Source organism: Erigeron canadensis, chromosome 7 (assembly GCF_010389155.1).
Source record: "Erigeron canadensis isolate Cc75 chromosome 7, C_canadensis_v1, whole genome shotgun sequence".
Lineage (NCBI taxonomy): Eukaryota > Viridiplantae > Streptophyta > Magnoliopsida > Asterales > Asteraceae > Erigeron > Erigeron canadensis.
The window spans coordinates 33,732,365-33,749,769 of record NC_057767.1 but is presented as its reverse complement, the minus strand read 5'-3'; the positions used below and the strand labels follow the sequence as shown (position 1 = coordinate 33,749,769).

Below are 17,405 nucleotides of genomic sequence, written 5' to 3'. Positions count from 1 at the left end.
CTTCAACTCCATAGGCCTTTATCTATTTTATTTATTTTATTATTGTTATTTTATATCAATTTTGTTTTATTAAATTTACAAATACCCATTTGCTATTTTTTAATTATTATTTTCCAACTACATTTGGTTTTCCCTCAAAAAATAAATAAATAATTTATAAATAATAAATAAATAGATATAAAAGCTTCAATCTTACGGTTCAAGATTCTTCAATATCCTTTCCTTATTTTCAGCTTTAAAGAATTATTTCCTCATATGGGTATAAGTTTTCTTTAAACATAATCCAATAAAGCTATTAAATTTGTTATAATTAGTAGAGATATATATACTTTATTTATTAATAAAGAAAAAGTGAAAGAAAAAAAAAAGATTAAAGATTGAAACTTTATTTGATTCTTTGTTGATCAAAAGTGTTTTTGAATGAAGTTTTGAAGATGGGTTCTGATTTTCATGTGATATGTTTCCTCAGTTTCAGTTGCCATAAAGATAGGTAATCACAAAATCTTTACTTTATTGTAATTTATATAGATACATATAGATATGTATATGTAGAGATATATATCAGTTTTTTCTGGGAAACTATGAAATTCAAGATTTTAATGGGTTTTTCAAAAGTGTTTTCTGAGTTTGAATTATGCAAGTTTTGTGATTTTTTTGATTGAAAATATCGTATTTGATCTTTTCAATTGCAAGTCAATTAGTATGTTTTGATCAGCCAATTTTAGATGATTTGTGTTGAATTACAAGAATCATACTTGAAAGACTAAATTTAATGTATGTTCTGTGAGTTATTATTGATAATTGGTTTTTAAGCAAGAATTTTCTTGAGGATGAGTTTTTTTATTTATTATTTTTTAGTTAGTTCATGCTGAACTGCTTGTTATATCATGCTTAAAACATATTGGGAGGTAAAAGGTTAGGCTGCTAAGTCTTCCCAGTAATGCGAACAATGAAAAGCTTGTCCCTTTACTAAATTTAGTACGAGTATGTAATTTGGTAGTTATTGTAGTTTTGTGGGCCAATGATTTCTTGAGGGTGAAGTTATAAATTTTTTAGTTATTTTGTTTGATAGTTTAAATTTGTTTCTTGCCAAATTCTTATAATGTTGAAGGAAATATACTTGTAACACTAGATTTAAGATTTGATTTGAAGTACATTGATCATTGGTTTTGTGGGTTAAAGGTTGCTTGAGGGTGAAAGCTCAATATGAGGAATAGGAACCGGAGTCAAACTAGAGATCAAAAAAAGAGTAGATTAAGTCGACGGTTTGGAAAACTCATGCAGTGTTTGTGCTCTGGTGAACAGTTAACAAGCAGAAATGAGATGATCCCTTCATCAGAAGTATTAGCAACAAATGACTATCCTTCTCAAATAGCTTCTCAATTAGTTGGTGAAAACAATAGGAGACCGGATACGGGTAGTATTGAAGAAGCAGAATTATCTCTTCGTGAAAGTGGTTCTATAAATTATGAGGTCCAGTTTTGCAACTCTTTTGCTCATTCGATTAAAAAGATGTGAACTTTTTGACATTATGTGAACCATGCATCATATAGTTGTTTTATGCGCAGGAAAATGATTTATCAACATGTATATTTTACAACTTGTAAGACTGTCAGGAGTCGAGGCATTCCCTGAATGCCCCCCATACACTACTAGGTTAACAAGTTGACTTTTTGGGAAAAACAAGGGGAATGCCTGTTCAAAATGGACGGCGCAAGGCATTTTTATGGTCGGGAACGCCCCCCGGGGGCATTCCGGGACGTTCCCAAGCACTTTTTGGAGAGGGAATACCTTTTAAAGGGCTATTCTTGATAGTGTTAATGGGCTGATGGATATGTTTTCATGTAATGGGTGGAATAACAAATTGTTGAAAACCAAAAGGGCCAAAAGTTACCCAAATTGTATTTTTTATATCAAAGAACCTCCTACATCAGTTTATGTAAATATGAAAAAATTAATATTCATCATCAAATTTGAGACGCTACTTTTGTTAAAAATATTAATTCTTGGACAAAAGTGTTTTGGGTCAACTCAACTAGCTGGTATGAATTATTACCCGTTTTGGTCCTTTGTTCAAGGTGACCTAAATTTCCAGCTTTATTGATAATCTTCTTGTACAAAGAACAGCATTTGAGGATTTGAATCTTGACTCAGTACTGCAACTGAAATCTTTATAGCACTGGTTGCAACTTGCAAGCATTTTATATAGATATTTGGCATACAAATGATCGTTTATAATTGAAATTTTGCGTGCTTGATGCTAGTAACAGTTTACTTTGCTCAAGTTAATTTTTCTATTTGTCTTGCAAGTGGTTGTACAGTTTTGCATTGGCTATTTGAAGTGATAGTTGTGATTGTTATACAGGAAGCAAGAGCATTGCTAGGAAGATACGAGTATCAAAAGGGAAACATAGAAGCCGCTCTTCATGTCTTTGAAGGAATAGATATAGCTACCGTATCTCCAAAAATTAAAATTAGTCTTGCTAAAAGAGTGGAGCCGCGTAAAAGACATTCTCATAGTTACAATACTCCACCGTTATCTGCACATGCTCTCACTTTACTTCTTGAAGCAATTTACTTGAAGTCAAAATCCTTACAAATTCTCGGGAGGTATAAAGGTATTCATTATGTTCCGTGGTATAATTCTTTTGTTACTTCTGTGCGTGCTTGCAAGATTGATACTTTGTAATAATTGGATTACAATTGTAATTGAATAGCTTTTGTAATATATTTAACACATTATTTATAAGTAATAATTATTATATTTTAAAGGACAAATAAGTGGATGGGATCAACTCAACCCGACCTTAGTATCAAACCTTATTAGAAGTTACCTTATCTGACCCGCCGCACAACCTGTTTGACCCATTAGTTAGCTCTACAGTTTCCTACTATATATCTGCTTATTGTCATGACTCTTAGTTCTCTATTCATTTCTTGCAGATGCTGCCCAATCATGCAAAGTTATACTCGACATTGTTGAATCATCATTACCTGATGGCTTTCCTGAAAACTTTGGTGCTGACGGTAAATTGCAGGAAACTATAAACAGCTCGGTTGAATTACTTCCCGAGTTATGGCAACTTGCTGACTTTCCCCAGGAGGCAATTTTATCATTTAGACGGGCTCTACTTCATAACTGGAACCTCAATGAAGAAACAACAGCAAAAATAGAAAAAGACTTTGCAGTTTTTCTTCTTTATAGTGGTTGCAAAGAAGCTACTCCCCCTAATCTACGGTCCCAAATGGATAGTTCGTATGTACCAAAAAATAACCTTGAAGAATCTATTCTGCTTTTGATGATTTTACTAAGAAAAGTAAATTTGAAGAAAATCGAGTGGGATCCGTCTCTTGTTGATCACCTTTCTTACGCGTTGTCGGTTTGTAATGGACTCAAGGCTCTTGGTAAGCAATTGGAAGAATTGCTTCCGTTGGCCATTGACAAGAAAGAAAGGTACCTCCTTTTATCTCTTTGTAACTATGGAGAAGGTGATGGTTTATCTGCTTTAAATATACTACAAAATATTTACAAAAACGACGACCCGAGTTGTGTCTTGGCTTTACTGACGGCATCGAAAATTTGTGCGGAAAATTTTGATTTTGTTGAAGAAGGTGTAAATCTTGCTAAAAGAACCGTTAACCTTTTGGAAAATGGATGTGATGAGATGGTGGGTGTTGCTAATTCTTTATTGGGCATTTCACTTTCGGGTCAAGCTAGGTCAGCTTTGACCGATTCTGATAGATTCAATGGACAATCTGAGGCAATTCAGTGTTTAGAAACTGCATGTCAGTTGACCCAAATGAAGGATTCCAGAATTATCTATGACAGTTGTTTGGAAAATGCTGAGCACAGGAAGTTGGATGTCGCTCTTGGTCAGGCAAAACATTTGATTAAAATGGAAGGTGGGTCCCACATTCGGAGTTGGTTGTTATTGGCTAGAATATTGTCAGGGCAGAAAAGATTTGTGGACGCTGAAACGATTATTAATGCTGCTTTAGAAGAAACGGGGAAATGGGATCAGACTGAGTTATTGAGAACAAAAGCCAAGCTACAAATTGCACAGGGTAAAGTAAAGAATGCCATCGACACGTATACTCAGCTTCTTGCTGTTCTTCAAGTTCAGAGTAAAAGCTTTTTAACCCAACAGAAGAATGTTGAGGTATTTTTTAATATATTCCTAAGAGATGGAAAAACTGGGTTGGTCAAGCGGATTGGGTAATGGGTCAAAAAGGGGTTGGATAAAAATAGGTGCCTTATGTATGAGGGTCGACCTGGAACCCTTTTTGTCCAATTTGTCTTGTTTAAATAATGATTGGCGTGTCAAATATGTTTTCAGAAATTTTATTACTTCAATAATCACAATAATTATCTGAAATGATTAAGGATATCTTTTAGTATTACCTTTTTGGCTCATTAGAGATTAAGGAAAACCCTGATTGCACCCATTCATACGTAAACAGGTCGAAATTACCACCTTAATCCATTATAGTAACCGCAAAAAGGCACAATCTTGGTGCACATCTTAAGAACTCTCCTATTTCTTTACTCTTTGATGATTTGTTGGTTGGCATTTGCAATAGATAGGAACGTGCTTTCACATACTTTTAACTTGTAATGCGAAAAATCTTTGCTAAAACAAATACCAGCAGTTGACCAAGTTGAAAAATAAAGTGCAACATGTGTTGTTTTTAATAATTTGTCATTTATGATAAGTTATCTAGTGGTTAAGTTCTTGATGCAAAAAGCCTAATTTTTGTTTTCCATGTTTACGTTCTTGGTAGGTTGGTAGAAAGTATTCTAAGGATTTGGAATTAGAAACATGGCATGATTTAGCTATGGTGTATATAAGTTTATCTCAATGGCGTGATGCCGAGGCATGTCTTTTAAAATCTGAAGCTATCAATTACTATTCTTCGTCTCATTGGTATATCAGTGGTACGTTCTTGCATTTCCTTATATATTCTTTCTCATTGGATGTGTGTGTTTTCAGAGTTTGTATTGTGTTGTTTAAGATTAAAAACTAGCTGACAAAGTGGTTAAAGTTCGGTAGCTTCACAGTTACCTAGAGGTGGCAAGACAGGCTGGGGGTTGGGACGTGTTAAAAAGGGGTTTTGGTTACAGGTGGGGGTCGAACTGGGTTGAACAAACACCCTTTTGTTCATTTTAAAAATAAAATAAAATAATGGTTAATTTGTCGATTATAATGATACATGTATATATATATATGTAGAATAATACTTACGATAATAATTTGAATCTTTGCATGAAATGACTTTGGTTCGTGTGCGCAATAAGCTTAAGACTCTGGGCTACTCAAATCTTGTCTGTCTCATATTCTGTTGAACTAAAGTTTCTGTTGGACCTTTTTGGACAAATACAACCCAAAAACTCTGTTCTTGAGTAAATGGGTTGCCATTGCCATCTCTACTACCTGTATCCTCACATCTATGTTGTTACATTTTGGACCTTATAAATTTATTACGTTTTCCTCTGTTTTAGGTTTGTTGTTGGAAGCAAAGGGCTGTGACAAAGAAGCTCTGGAATCATACCAAAATGCTCTAGATATTGACCCTGGTCATGTGCAAAGCCTTGTATCCATGGCCATGGTTCTGAAACGCTTCGGTGGCAAGTCTGGACCAGTGATAAGAAGCTTCTTGACTGAAGCACTGCGACTAGACCGAATGAACTCGTGGGCTTGGTATAATCTTGGCCAGTTTTACAAAGACGAGGGTCCAATGTTCATAACGGAAGCTGTTGATTGTTTTGAGGCAGCGAGCATACTCAAGGAAACAGAACCGATTGAGCCATTCAGATGACTGGAATACATTTCAGGATTGCAAGTACATATAACAGTGTAACCTTTAGAGAAATAATCGAGTATGTTCAACTAGTATTATTACAAGAGAAAAGAATATGAGCTCATTTCGGCTTTTTAGTTTTTCTAATAAACATCCTTTTGGTTCATCGTCAATCTGGTTTGCGAGAATGAGATGTGAATTACTAACATTCATAGAATTCAAGAGATACATACACACACAATATGTCATTCCTTTTTGAGATATACGAGTAATTTATTCTATTGTCATTCCTTATTTTTTTTTGCTCTTTGCATCCAGACTTGCAGACCTCACATGGATGGATTGTATTCAAATATTACAACAAAACTACAAAAGATTAAAACATCACGAGTGAATTAAAAATATTGCATGCAGAAAGTCATATAAAAAAAAAGAAAAAAGAAAACTGATGGTCATTAAAAAAAAAATTGATAGAAACATGCAATCTTCAATAACACAGATTGTTTAAATAGCTGCACCATAATAAGAACTGGAAATATATAAACGGTTTTCGTAATCTAAATTTCATTCTTGGGCGCGCTCCAAAGCAGCGACAACAGCAGGATCTAAATCAGCAGGAGGAAAAGCAGCAGCAGCAGCAGCAGGATCAAGAGCAGCAGCAGGATCAAGAGCAGCAGGTAGTCGACCATATTTAGCGAGGTTCGTTAAATAAAGCTGTCGCGCCTCAGCAACCTGCTTTTCTAGGTAGCGTATTTCCCCAAAGATCCCGTCTACCGGATATTTAATCCGCCATTGATTCCACCCTCGCAAATACCGCTCTCAAATATGGTAGGGTGATCTTTTAAGAAGTCCAGCCGCAATTGTCGAATCCTCAGTAGAATTGCGTAAGGAACAGGTATCTAGGCAAGGAATTCCTTCTATTCGACAGAATGCGCATGAAGAGTTTGGAATATTTTCTGCCATATTACACAAATAATTGTGACTTTAGGGTTTTATAGGTGCCGGTGTGGGGTTATATATATGGGGAGGGGCCGAGGGGGGTTATATATAAAGTTATAAACGGGCTAAAGTAGAGTGGGCCGCAATTGTTGTATTAGTTTGGTTAAGTATTTTATTACTCGTATCGGGCTAAAAGATTGGATTGATAAAATGATTAGATGAATAAATAATGTATGTAGTTTTATTGATAAAAAAACAAAAACTTTTAATAACTTAATAAATAAAGTACTTTTTTTAAACAACAATGATGATTGGACTTAGCGACATATCTTAATTGATTAACGACCAGTACCCGCGCAATGTAGTTGTATTCGTGGCGGCGACGATGTGGTGGTGAGTGACGATCGTTGGCGATTGAGACGCCGTCAAGTGGTGTAGATAATTGATGTAAAAGTAATTGACAATAAAAGATTAATTGAGATATTTTAAAAGATAAATGGCTGATAGTGTAATATAATCATTAAGGGTATTTTAGTTATTTGTCCCCATGTAACTTTCAACATGAGTGTTATATTTTTATAATATAGTATAGATATAGAAGTATAGATATAGATTACGCAATAGCAAATCACCTATGAATTTGTCCATTCAAATTTTGTATTTTTGACTTATTTATGTATACATAAACTCCAATTACATATTATATACCTATATGACAAATATAATCTATATTACTATATAAAAATTATTCCCTCATGTTTAAAGTTTAGAAAAAATGGAACATGCGAATTTACCAAACTACCGTTAATGAATTAAATCAATACAAACCTGTAATATTAAATTACACCATTCATCTCTTATATTATAAATAGCTCTACTATCCCTTTTAAATCAAACACTTCTACGTCAATAACCTATACCATTTGACGTTGCCACCACCATTAGCATCCGTCGCCGCCATTACACCACCATCATCGTCGCCACATTGCACGAGTAACATGCTAGTGTATATAAATTAAAACCTTCTACATCATTGACTAATGCTATCATCAAAACTCAAGAATGTTGATGTTGATTTACCATATGGTTCCACTGATAATCCCTCCCCACGTATGATGGGTATTATATTGGTTTGAATCGCGGATGGAATGTGTGTTGTTCGTATGGTTTCCAACTCTATGACTACTTCTTTCATTGTTGGTCTAGTTTTCCATTCAAATTCAGGCATCGCATTGCAAGGTTAGCTACCGAAAGAAACTCATCCCTGGTACCCTCTCTAATCCCAGTTGCATCAAAAGTAGACATAACACGCTCTTCTTCCATAGCCAACATAAAGTATGTAGCCAGACTTCTGTGTTCTCCGAATCTGGTTAGCGAAATTGGCTTTTCTCCAGTTAAAATTTCAACTAAAACAACTCCAAAGCTATAAACGTCACTCTTCTCGGTAAACTGGCTTGATTGGAAATACTCAGGATCTAGGTAGCCAAAGGTACCCTTGACTAAGGTAGTCAAATGAGTTTGATCTACTGATACCATCCTTGAAGTTCCAAAATCCGAAACTTTGGCCCTGTATTTATCATCCAAAAGTATATTAGTCGTTTTGATGTCCCTATGGTATATCGGAATGGAAGTTGCCGAATGCAAGTAAGCAAGTGCCCCTGCAACCTCGGTAGCTATTTGTAATCTCATGTTTAAAGAAATTGGAAACTCAATAGGCTCATTGTGAAGATGTTCATACAAGGTACCGTTTGGAATGAATTCAGAAACTAGCAGAGAAACATCTGTCTCTAAGCAACATCCTAATAACTTAACCACATTCCTATGATTGACTTGTGAAAGGATGACGACTTCATTGATGAACCGCTCTAGTTGGCTTTCATCAACTATTTTTGATTTCTTCACCACCACAATTCTTCCATCCACTAACATACCCTTATAAACTGTACTTTGACCTCCTCGGCCAAGAATTCTGTTCTCATTGAAGTTGTGAGTAGCCTTGTCTAACTCACGTGATGTGAAAAGTATAGTCTTACCAACTAAAGACGGATGAGCTTCTTGTTGTTTTAAAAGCAAACCACCGTTGCGTTTGAAAAACCTCTTTCTTCGTCTCTTGTCGTTTGTTTTTTGATTTGTTTGTACAACACATAGATGAACATGGTAAGAAAAACTACACCCATGCTAATGCTAACACCTAAACGACGAAAGACAGTATATAGATGGAAAGTTAGACAAAGAAAGGGTCCTAAAGCTTTTAGACCTAAGAATAATAATGAGAGGGAGAATTAGCATTATGTACCTAGAATGACACCTAAGGATAAATTCTTGCTTGCTGGTGCATATGGAGATGGATAATATTCAGGGGGACTGCAGGTGAAGGTCAAATTCAAGCTGCAATGACAGATGCCGCCTCCATTAGCCCTGCATCTTGCGCACTCTTCTTTAACTAAATAAAAGCACGTAATTAACAGAAAGTTTCTTCATGTTAAAAACAAAATTAATTAACCATATATACAATACGCGTAGCATTATACATACCAGCGCATCCATCACGGAAATAAGCGTTTCCCTCAAGTTCCGGTGACTGTTTACACTCACCCAAACCATTAGTAAACACATCATAATAACTGAATTCACAACAAGTTATATGTTGGAAGTCAAGGTCTGCAAGAAACCAATCAAGTGATACCGGAACAAGCCCGTTTGAAAATCTTCCTTGAACATACAAATCTTCATCCACAAAGAAGGCAGACCCACATGATGATGAGCTCGTGATTAGCTCCACTGTGTATGAATCTAGATTGTAAGGATCATTTGCTGATTGTTGTCGAGGAATTCTTGTTTCGCAACAAGTGATACCGAGGCACTTATTTTTAATTTCCTCTCTTCTAACAATTGCAGTAAAACTACTATCATTATTATTATAACCACCGCAAATGGTGGAACACCCACTGAGCATAGTCCCATTGTACCAAATGACAACATTGCCACAGCCCTCAACAACTAATTTATTTCGTCGTACAGAAAACTGTAATGCGCCCCCATCTGCAGACTGCGATTCAGAATTGGCCGGCCATATAGGCAATTAGAGATCGATGGCGTGTTAACAGTGACTGTCCGATTTACCAAATCAACACCCACGACTTCAAGGGGGGTGCGTGCAGCTGCTGCAGATAGATATGGTGTCGACGAGTTAACGCAATTAATAACGTACCATTCGTTGAAAGCACAATCTGCACCGATGCCAAATGGGAATGGCATCGTGACATTCCCACACGTATCATTGCAACCTGGCTTGGCATAGCGCAGACTTGCAGCTGATGTTACCATTAAGAAAACGACGACAACGACGACGACGACGACGACGACGACGACGATGATGATAAGCAATTCGTAATTAGCTTTACATAAGCTCGTCATTTTTGTTTAGTTAAATGGTCGATGTTTTTAATTAAGAGAATGGAACCTGTATAATGTGAATGTTATTTCTATAAAGATGTCATTATGTTATCGGATTGAGGAAAGTATTCAGATATTAGTCTATTACTAGGGAGCCCCAAGAGTCGTCTATGATTAGTCCAAACTTGAAATTATGTACGTAGTTTCTATTCTAGTAAAAGTCGTAGCCAAGTTTGAAGTTTGAACATAATATCGATCTAGAAAGTTTTGTTAACCACTAAATTTTTCAATCTATCTTGCTATCTTATTCCAAGTTGCGAACTTTATAAGTCCCTAGCTATACATACATGCTCTTTTCTTTGTTATATGATATATATATAGAAATGAGAATATATTTGGTATAGAACCTCTTACATCTTGATATTTTGATGGAAGAATAAAAGCTGCCAAGGATCAACACTATCCATATCAAGATCTGTTTGCTTATACGGGTCTTTACACTTGGGGCAATTCTCCCACATTTTTTTTTTGAAAAGCAGCAACTGAAAAATGGCTAACGTCACTCACACAGATGCAGCCACGCCGGTTCGACTCCTCAAAATGCCATAACGGGTTTGCTCCCCATGTGTTAGATGAATATAACATTGTTAAGGCATCTTACCATATTTACATGTGACAGAATTCGAACCTGACTTCCAGGAAAAAAACATGTTAAGTCTGGGATCCGCTGAAGAAGACTTGCTCGCTGACGTGTGTCGTCAGCAAGTATTCAGCAAGTCATCAGTAGGTGAAGTGACCTCTTCAGCAAGTTGAATGCTCCAACATGGTGGTCATGGCGGGAAGAATTCAAATCAAATGAAGACAAGAAGTCACATGGTGGTTAACCAACTGTAATTTGCCTTGAATGGCAAAGGTACATGTTGGGACCAAAGCAAGGGTTCTTTCTCTCATACCCGATTTGGTATAGAAGACAAGGGCACATGATTCAAGTACCATGAGCCAATGGGATGTCGACAACCACCATCAAGTCACCATCAAAGAAGGCTGTGTTGCCCTAATCCTTCTCTGTAAAAGGCAACACAGCCACATTGTTACAAGTGTGTTAGTCACCTTGAAAGTGTGTATCACTTGTAATCGTTCAAGTTTTTAGTGTGTCTAGACTTAGCAATTACCTCTGTTCTTTTGTATTCTTGTAAGTCAAGTGTGTAAGATCAACCATGTATTCATCGTTTAATCAATGATACATATGATTATCCTTGCATTGATTTATTACAATTGAACTTGTTATTGTTCTTGTTATTTACCTGCTATTTACTTTCTTGTCTAATTTAAATATAACATAAGTTGTGCATTCATGGACCATCAAGTGGTATCAGAGACACCGTTCCTAAATCATTGGAACAAGATCTGTTTGCCTCCTTGTGTTTACATTTAAAACTTCTGTTCTTTAAATTTTCTTGAAACCCTTTCTTTCTAAAACAAGAACATGTCTTCTGTTCCCAGCCTAGTGAACACACGTGACTTTGGCTACGTGTCGATACCTCCTAAGTTCGAGCCCAAGGATTTTGGGTCTTGGAAGGAGAGGATGCTTCTTCACATCTCTGGTGTGAAACCCTATTTAATGACCATATTAACTGAGGGTCCATACGTACCGGTGTATGTCCAAAGGATTCCAGGAGCTACACCTGAAGCTCTCGAGATTGTCACTGACCTAGTTAAACCAGAGGTTCAATGGACAGATGAAGAAAGAAAGCTGGTAAATCTTGATGCCAGATTGAAAAACATGATTATTGTTACTCTTCCCACTGAAATCATGAAGCTGGTCATCAAGTATCCCTCTTCAAAGGAAGTATGGGACAGACTGGTCAGCAATCATGAAGGTCCTATAGTGGTGTTTGGTGATAACTCCACTGGACAGACTGAAGGGTATGGTCTTCTTTCTAATGGCCTCATAAAATTCTCAAAAGTTGCTTATGTAAATGGATTAAAACATAATCTCATCAGCATAAGTCAACTATGTGATGCTGACTACAAAGTAATCCTTGATAAACATCAAGGCACTGTAGTAAACATCAACAAGGAAGTCGTCTTGGTTGCACCAAGAAAAAGAGATGTATATCTTGTAGACTTCCTCCTATCAAGACTGATAGTGAGACTTGTTTCTTTGCTAAGTCAGCGTCCGAGTTAAATTAGTTATGACACAAGCGTATGTCGCATGTAAACTTTAAAACCATAAACTCACTGGCCAAAAAGAACCTTGTTCGTGGCCTTCCTCCTCTGTCCTTTGACAAAGATAGACTTTGTGGTACTTGTGAAAAAGGCAAATGCCATAGAGCTACTTTCAAAACAAAACAAGCAAATTCTGTTAAGGGTTGCTTTCACCTTCTCCACATGGACCTTTTTGGTCCAGTGAATATCCAAAGTCTAAAGGGTAACAGATACACTTTAGTAATTATGGATGAATATTCACGATATACTTGGACAATCTTTCTAAATTCTAAGAGTGATGCTGCTGATGAAATTATCAATTTCATTAAAAAAATGGAAAATCTCAATAGCATAAGGGCTAAAGAACTCAGAAGTGATCATGGCACTGAGTTTAGAAACCACACTCTTGAATCTTTTTGTGCTGATCAAGGGATCTCACAAAACTTATCTTCTACTAGAACTCCTGAGCAAAATGGTGTTGCTGAAAGGAGAAATAGAACTCTTATTGAGGCAGCACGTATGATGCTCAGTGAGTCCTCACTTCCCTGTAGGTTTTGGGCTGAAGCAGTCAACACTGCTTGTCACACTCAAAATCGATGTCTCATTGTTAAAAGACATGACAAGACAACATATGAAGTGTTAAGAGGAAAGAAACCTCAAATCAAATACTTCCATGTATTTGGTTGTCCTGTCTTTATTCTTAATAATAAGGATCATCTAGGCAAATTTGATCCTAAAGCTGATGATGGTTACTTTGTTGGATACTCTGCCATTAGCAAAGCTTTTAGAGTATTTAATACTCGACTTCAAAAAGTGGATGAATCCATTCATGTCACTTTTGATGAAAGCTCATCTGCTCTTAAAGATATCCAGCCATTTTCTACTGAAGATATCTTCAATGAGTTCTCTAATCCTCCTACGGAGGATGCTAACTCATTTATTGATGCTTCTTGCTCACTGCCTCTTGTTAATCAGCAACTCACTGAGAACAGTTCAGCAGATCCTGAGCTGGAGCAAGTTGCTGCTCATATCTATACGATTGAGCCAGTTGAGCCTATCTTAAGGTCAATCCATGCTGCATCAGCCAAACCTAGATCACTGGCTGATGATGTGCAAGTTGATGAATCTGCTGATGATGAGTTTCATGATGCTTCAGCTAACGCTGAAGACATGGAGTCTGCTGATGACCCATCATTGATAACTCAAATCAGTCAAATGGCTCCACTGATCAAACTCCTCTTGATCCTTCAATTACCATTGATTTCTCCTCTTATTCTTCTCCTGCTGATCCTATACAAATGTCTTCCGCTGCCACTCTAGGTTCATCAAGTGTCCCATCACTTAAATGGACTTATAGTCATCTTGCTTACCAAGTTATTGGTGATCCTCAGCAGGGCATTGTGACTAGATCAACGACTAGAAACACATGTCTATATGTTAATTTCTTGTCAATGATCACTCCTAAGAATATTGGAGAGGCCATGGTTGACCCATCGTGGGTTGCAGCCATGCAAGAAGAACTAACACAATTCCAAAGACAACATGTCTGGTTCTTAGTGCCTCTTCCTCCTGGCAAAGAACCCATTGGAACAAAATGGGTTTATAGGAATAAAATGGACGAAGATGGTGTTGTTATACGCAACAAGGCTAGGTTAGTAGCTCAAGGTTACCTTCAAGAAGAAGGTGTCGACTATGACGAAACCTTTGCTCCAGTGGCTAGACTTGAAGCAATACGCTTGTTCTTGGCACATGCTGCTTATCGAAACTTCACTGTATATCAAATGGATGTCAAGAGTGCTTTCCTAAATGGAAAACTCGAAGAAGAAGTTTATGTGGAGCAGCCACTTAGTTTTGAAGATCTAGCCAAGCCAAACCACGTCTTTCGTCTTTATAAAGCATTATATGGTCTTAAACAAGCTCCCAGAGCTTGGTATGACACTCTTTCTGAATTTCTTTTTTCTCATGAGTTTCAGCGAGGATCTATAGACAGCACCCTCTTTATTTATATAAAGGGTGCTCATGTTCTATATGTGCAAATATATGTCGATGACATCATATTTGGATTCTCCAGCAAGAAACTTTGCAATAAGTTTAGCTCACTAATGTCTTCTCACTTTGAAATGAGTATGATGGGTGAGCTAACCTTCTTCCTTGGTCTACAAATTCGTCAACTTACTGAAGGCATCTTTATAAACCAAGAAAAATATATACGAGACATGCTAGCCAAATTCGATATGTCTAATATCACCACAAAGCCTACTCCCATGTCTCTTCCAAACAATCTCCATGCTGACCTTGATGGTAAGCATGTGAACCCCACCTTTTATCGTGGGATGATAGGCTCGCTGATGTATCTTACAGCGAGTCGTCTAGACATTATGTTTGCTACTTGTCTTTGTGCAAGGTATCAAGCATCACCCAGGGAGTCTCACCTTCTCGCTGTCAAGCGTATCTTCAAATATCTCAAAGGGACTTTCTCTCTAGGTCTTTGGTATCCCAAGGATTCTAACTTTGACTTAGTTGCATACTCTGATTCTGACTATCCTGGTTGCATGTTAGATAGGAAAAGTACCAGTGGTGGATGTCAACTGTTGGGGGGAAGGCTGACTAGTTGGTCTAGTAAGAAACAGCATAAAGTTTCCATCTCCACTGCTGAAGCAGAGTATGTGTATGCAGCGAGTTGTTGTGCACAAGTCCTCTGGATGAAAAATCAACTCGCTGACTATGACTTAGATTTCTCTAAGATCCCTATTATGTGTGATAATACCAATGCTATTGCCATCACACATAATCCTGTTCAGCATTCCAAAACAAAACACATTGATATTAGATATCACTTCATCCGTGACCATGTCATGAAAGGGGATGTTGAAATATACTTCATCCCCACTGATGATCAACTCGTTGATATATTCACTAAACCACTAGATGAAAAGAGATACAAGGATCTCGTCAGCAGGTTGGGAATGCTAAATGGTGATCCTACAAGTTCAGCAACATGATCACTCATGTTTTCCTGCCCATCTTCCTCTTATGAAGACAAGCAGTGACTTTTTAAGTCAAAGTCATCAGCGAGCTCTTCCTTTTTACTCACTGATCCCTGTTGCTTTGGGAAAAAGCAAAATAAAGGCAATGGAAAGCCAAAAGTTTTCATCCAGTCCACAGCAAACAGCTGTGGTAACGACACATAAAATCCGTTGATCCCTGATGCTTTGGGGGAAAAAGCATAATAAAAGTAATAGGGTGCTAAAATACCCTATCTAGTCCAGCAGCAAACGGTTGCTGGTAAAGACATCTAAAATCCGTTGATCCCTGATGCTTTGGGAAAAAGCATAATAAAAGTAATAGGGTGCTGAAAGTCCCTATCTAGTCCAGCAGCAAACGGCTGCTGGTAAAGACATCTAAAATCCGTTGATGGCTGACAATTTGCTAAACATTGTTTAATGCTCATCAGCATCCACTCCTTCTTTCCTTGTGGTGCTGATTAAAACTTGGTAACCATTCCTTTTTAATAAAATAAACTCTTCAATGGATACCTCAATTTATTTGAGTGTATTCCACTACGTGTTTTGTTAATATTTTATTATATATCTATCTCAAACAGCTACCTCGATTTTCTCTCAAATGGGCAACTTGTACACTGTACGCGTTGTATGAACTTGGGTACAGTTGAAATCGTGGTTCATATAGTCACATCATACCTCTCTCATACATACATACATACATTGTCCTATAATTTTAAAATAATACTTTTATGCCACGTATGAAAGAGAGTACATGTGACGACTCACTTTTTGAAATTATGGGGTCCATATCCATGCTATATATATTCACAATCCCTTCCATATTGCATCTTTTACGTTCATTTTTCTTCTCTATCAATTTCAAATATCTCTTATCATTCAAACTTCTCTCTCAAAATCTTTCAAACATCTCTTAACATCTCTTGAACTTTCCAATCATCTCTAAAACTTACCAAATGGCTTCTTCTTCTCAACAAGAAGTCACTCCAACATATCTCATCTCTGAGAAATATGATCCAGAAGGGATCCCCTCCTCTAATCTTGTTTCATTCCAGGCCTCTAAACTCATTATAAAGGCCAACAACTATCTTGGTTCTCCTAGTATCCCAGAAAATGTAGAGGGATACTTCTCCATGTTAGACTTCATCAAAGGGTGTGACGTCAGAAGGACGATTTACAGAGATCCTGAGGAAATGCCTCTTCATCTCTTAAGAGAGTTTTGGTGGACTTGTGACTATGACAAGGTCAATGATGTCATCACTGGATTGGTGATGAAGGGGGAACACAAAATATCTATTACTGTTGATTCATTGAGGCGTGCTCTTCGTCTTCCTCAACAATCTATTGAGTGTCCGTTTGTTGGTTTGGTATCCACCCAAGTATGGAAGGAATGGCTGGTTGCCATTGGATATGGCACCAATGTTGAACCTGTGCAAGCTGTGCACAACAACCCCCAAAAGAAGTTCTTGCCAGGGGTGTGGAGGTTGCTGTTCACTCATGTAATACAATGTCTTGGTGGCAATAGTGGATCATTTGATCAAGCCACTGCTGGTCGGATGCAGATGATATATGCACTGGCAAATGGTCGATTCCTTGACTTTGCCAGTGTCATTTTTGAAGATCTTAAAGGGAAAGTAACCATCAAGAATAGATCAAGTTCAGTGCCATTGGCAAGATTTCTCTCACTGATCTTTAAACAGGAATTAAAGGAGAAGAACATGCCTCCTGGTGCTCAATACATGTTGTCTCGCAGAATTGCCAATACTGTATATAAGACTCCAGCATGTGATCCAGAACAATTTGAAGCAAGATTCGTTGAGCTTACTCCAACAATGAATCAGGTACTGTTTACTGTTTTTCCTGAACAATATGCACCAAACCCCTCTGGAGCTGGTGTGCTGGTAATCCCCCCAGCAGCCTCCAGAGCTCACAAGAAACCCAAAAAATTAAGGTAATTAAAAATTCTTTCTTCTTCCACTTCACCTCCTGCTGCTGTCCCAACACAGCAGCAGCGAGTACCAAAGGGTCCAACCACTAAGT

The 17,405-nt window shown here is 37.2% G+C and overlaps 1 protein-coding gene and 1 pseudogene across 3 annotated transcripts; one reads left to right on the top strand and one right to left on the bottom strand.

Moving 5' to 3' along the window:
- The first annotated feature begins 324 nt into the window (after window positions 1–324).
- Window positions 325–6,058, top strand: LOC122608318 (protein NPGR2-like). 3 transcript variants are annotated; one of them, XM_043781412.1, is made up of 6 exons: window positions 325–490; window positions 1,306–1,473; window positions 2,366–2,618; window positions 2,944–4,160; window positions 4,783–4,936; window positions 5,501–6,058. In XM_043781412.1, the coding sequence occupies exons 2-6, from the start codon at window positions 1,324–1,326 to the stop codon at window positions 5,815–5,817; spliced, it is 2,091 nt and encodes a 696-aa protein (XP_043637347.1). In that variant the 5' UTR covers window positions 325–490; window positions 1,306–1,323; the 3' UTR covers window positions 5,818–6,058. The 3 variants fall into 3 exon arrangements, with proteins under 3 accessions (XP_043637347.1, XP_043637345.1, XP_043637346.1); XM_043781410.1 differs by having other exon boundaries at window positions 1,183–1,473; XM_043781411.1 differs by lacking the exon at window positions 325–490 and having other exon boundaries at window positions 1,111–1,473.
- Window positions 6,059–6,363: 305 nt separating this feature from the next.
- LOC122609373 lies at window positions 6,364–10,155 on the bottom strand (annotated as a pseudogene).
- Window positions 10,156–17,405: the final 7,250 nt, after the last annotated feature.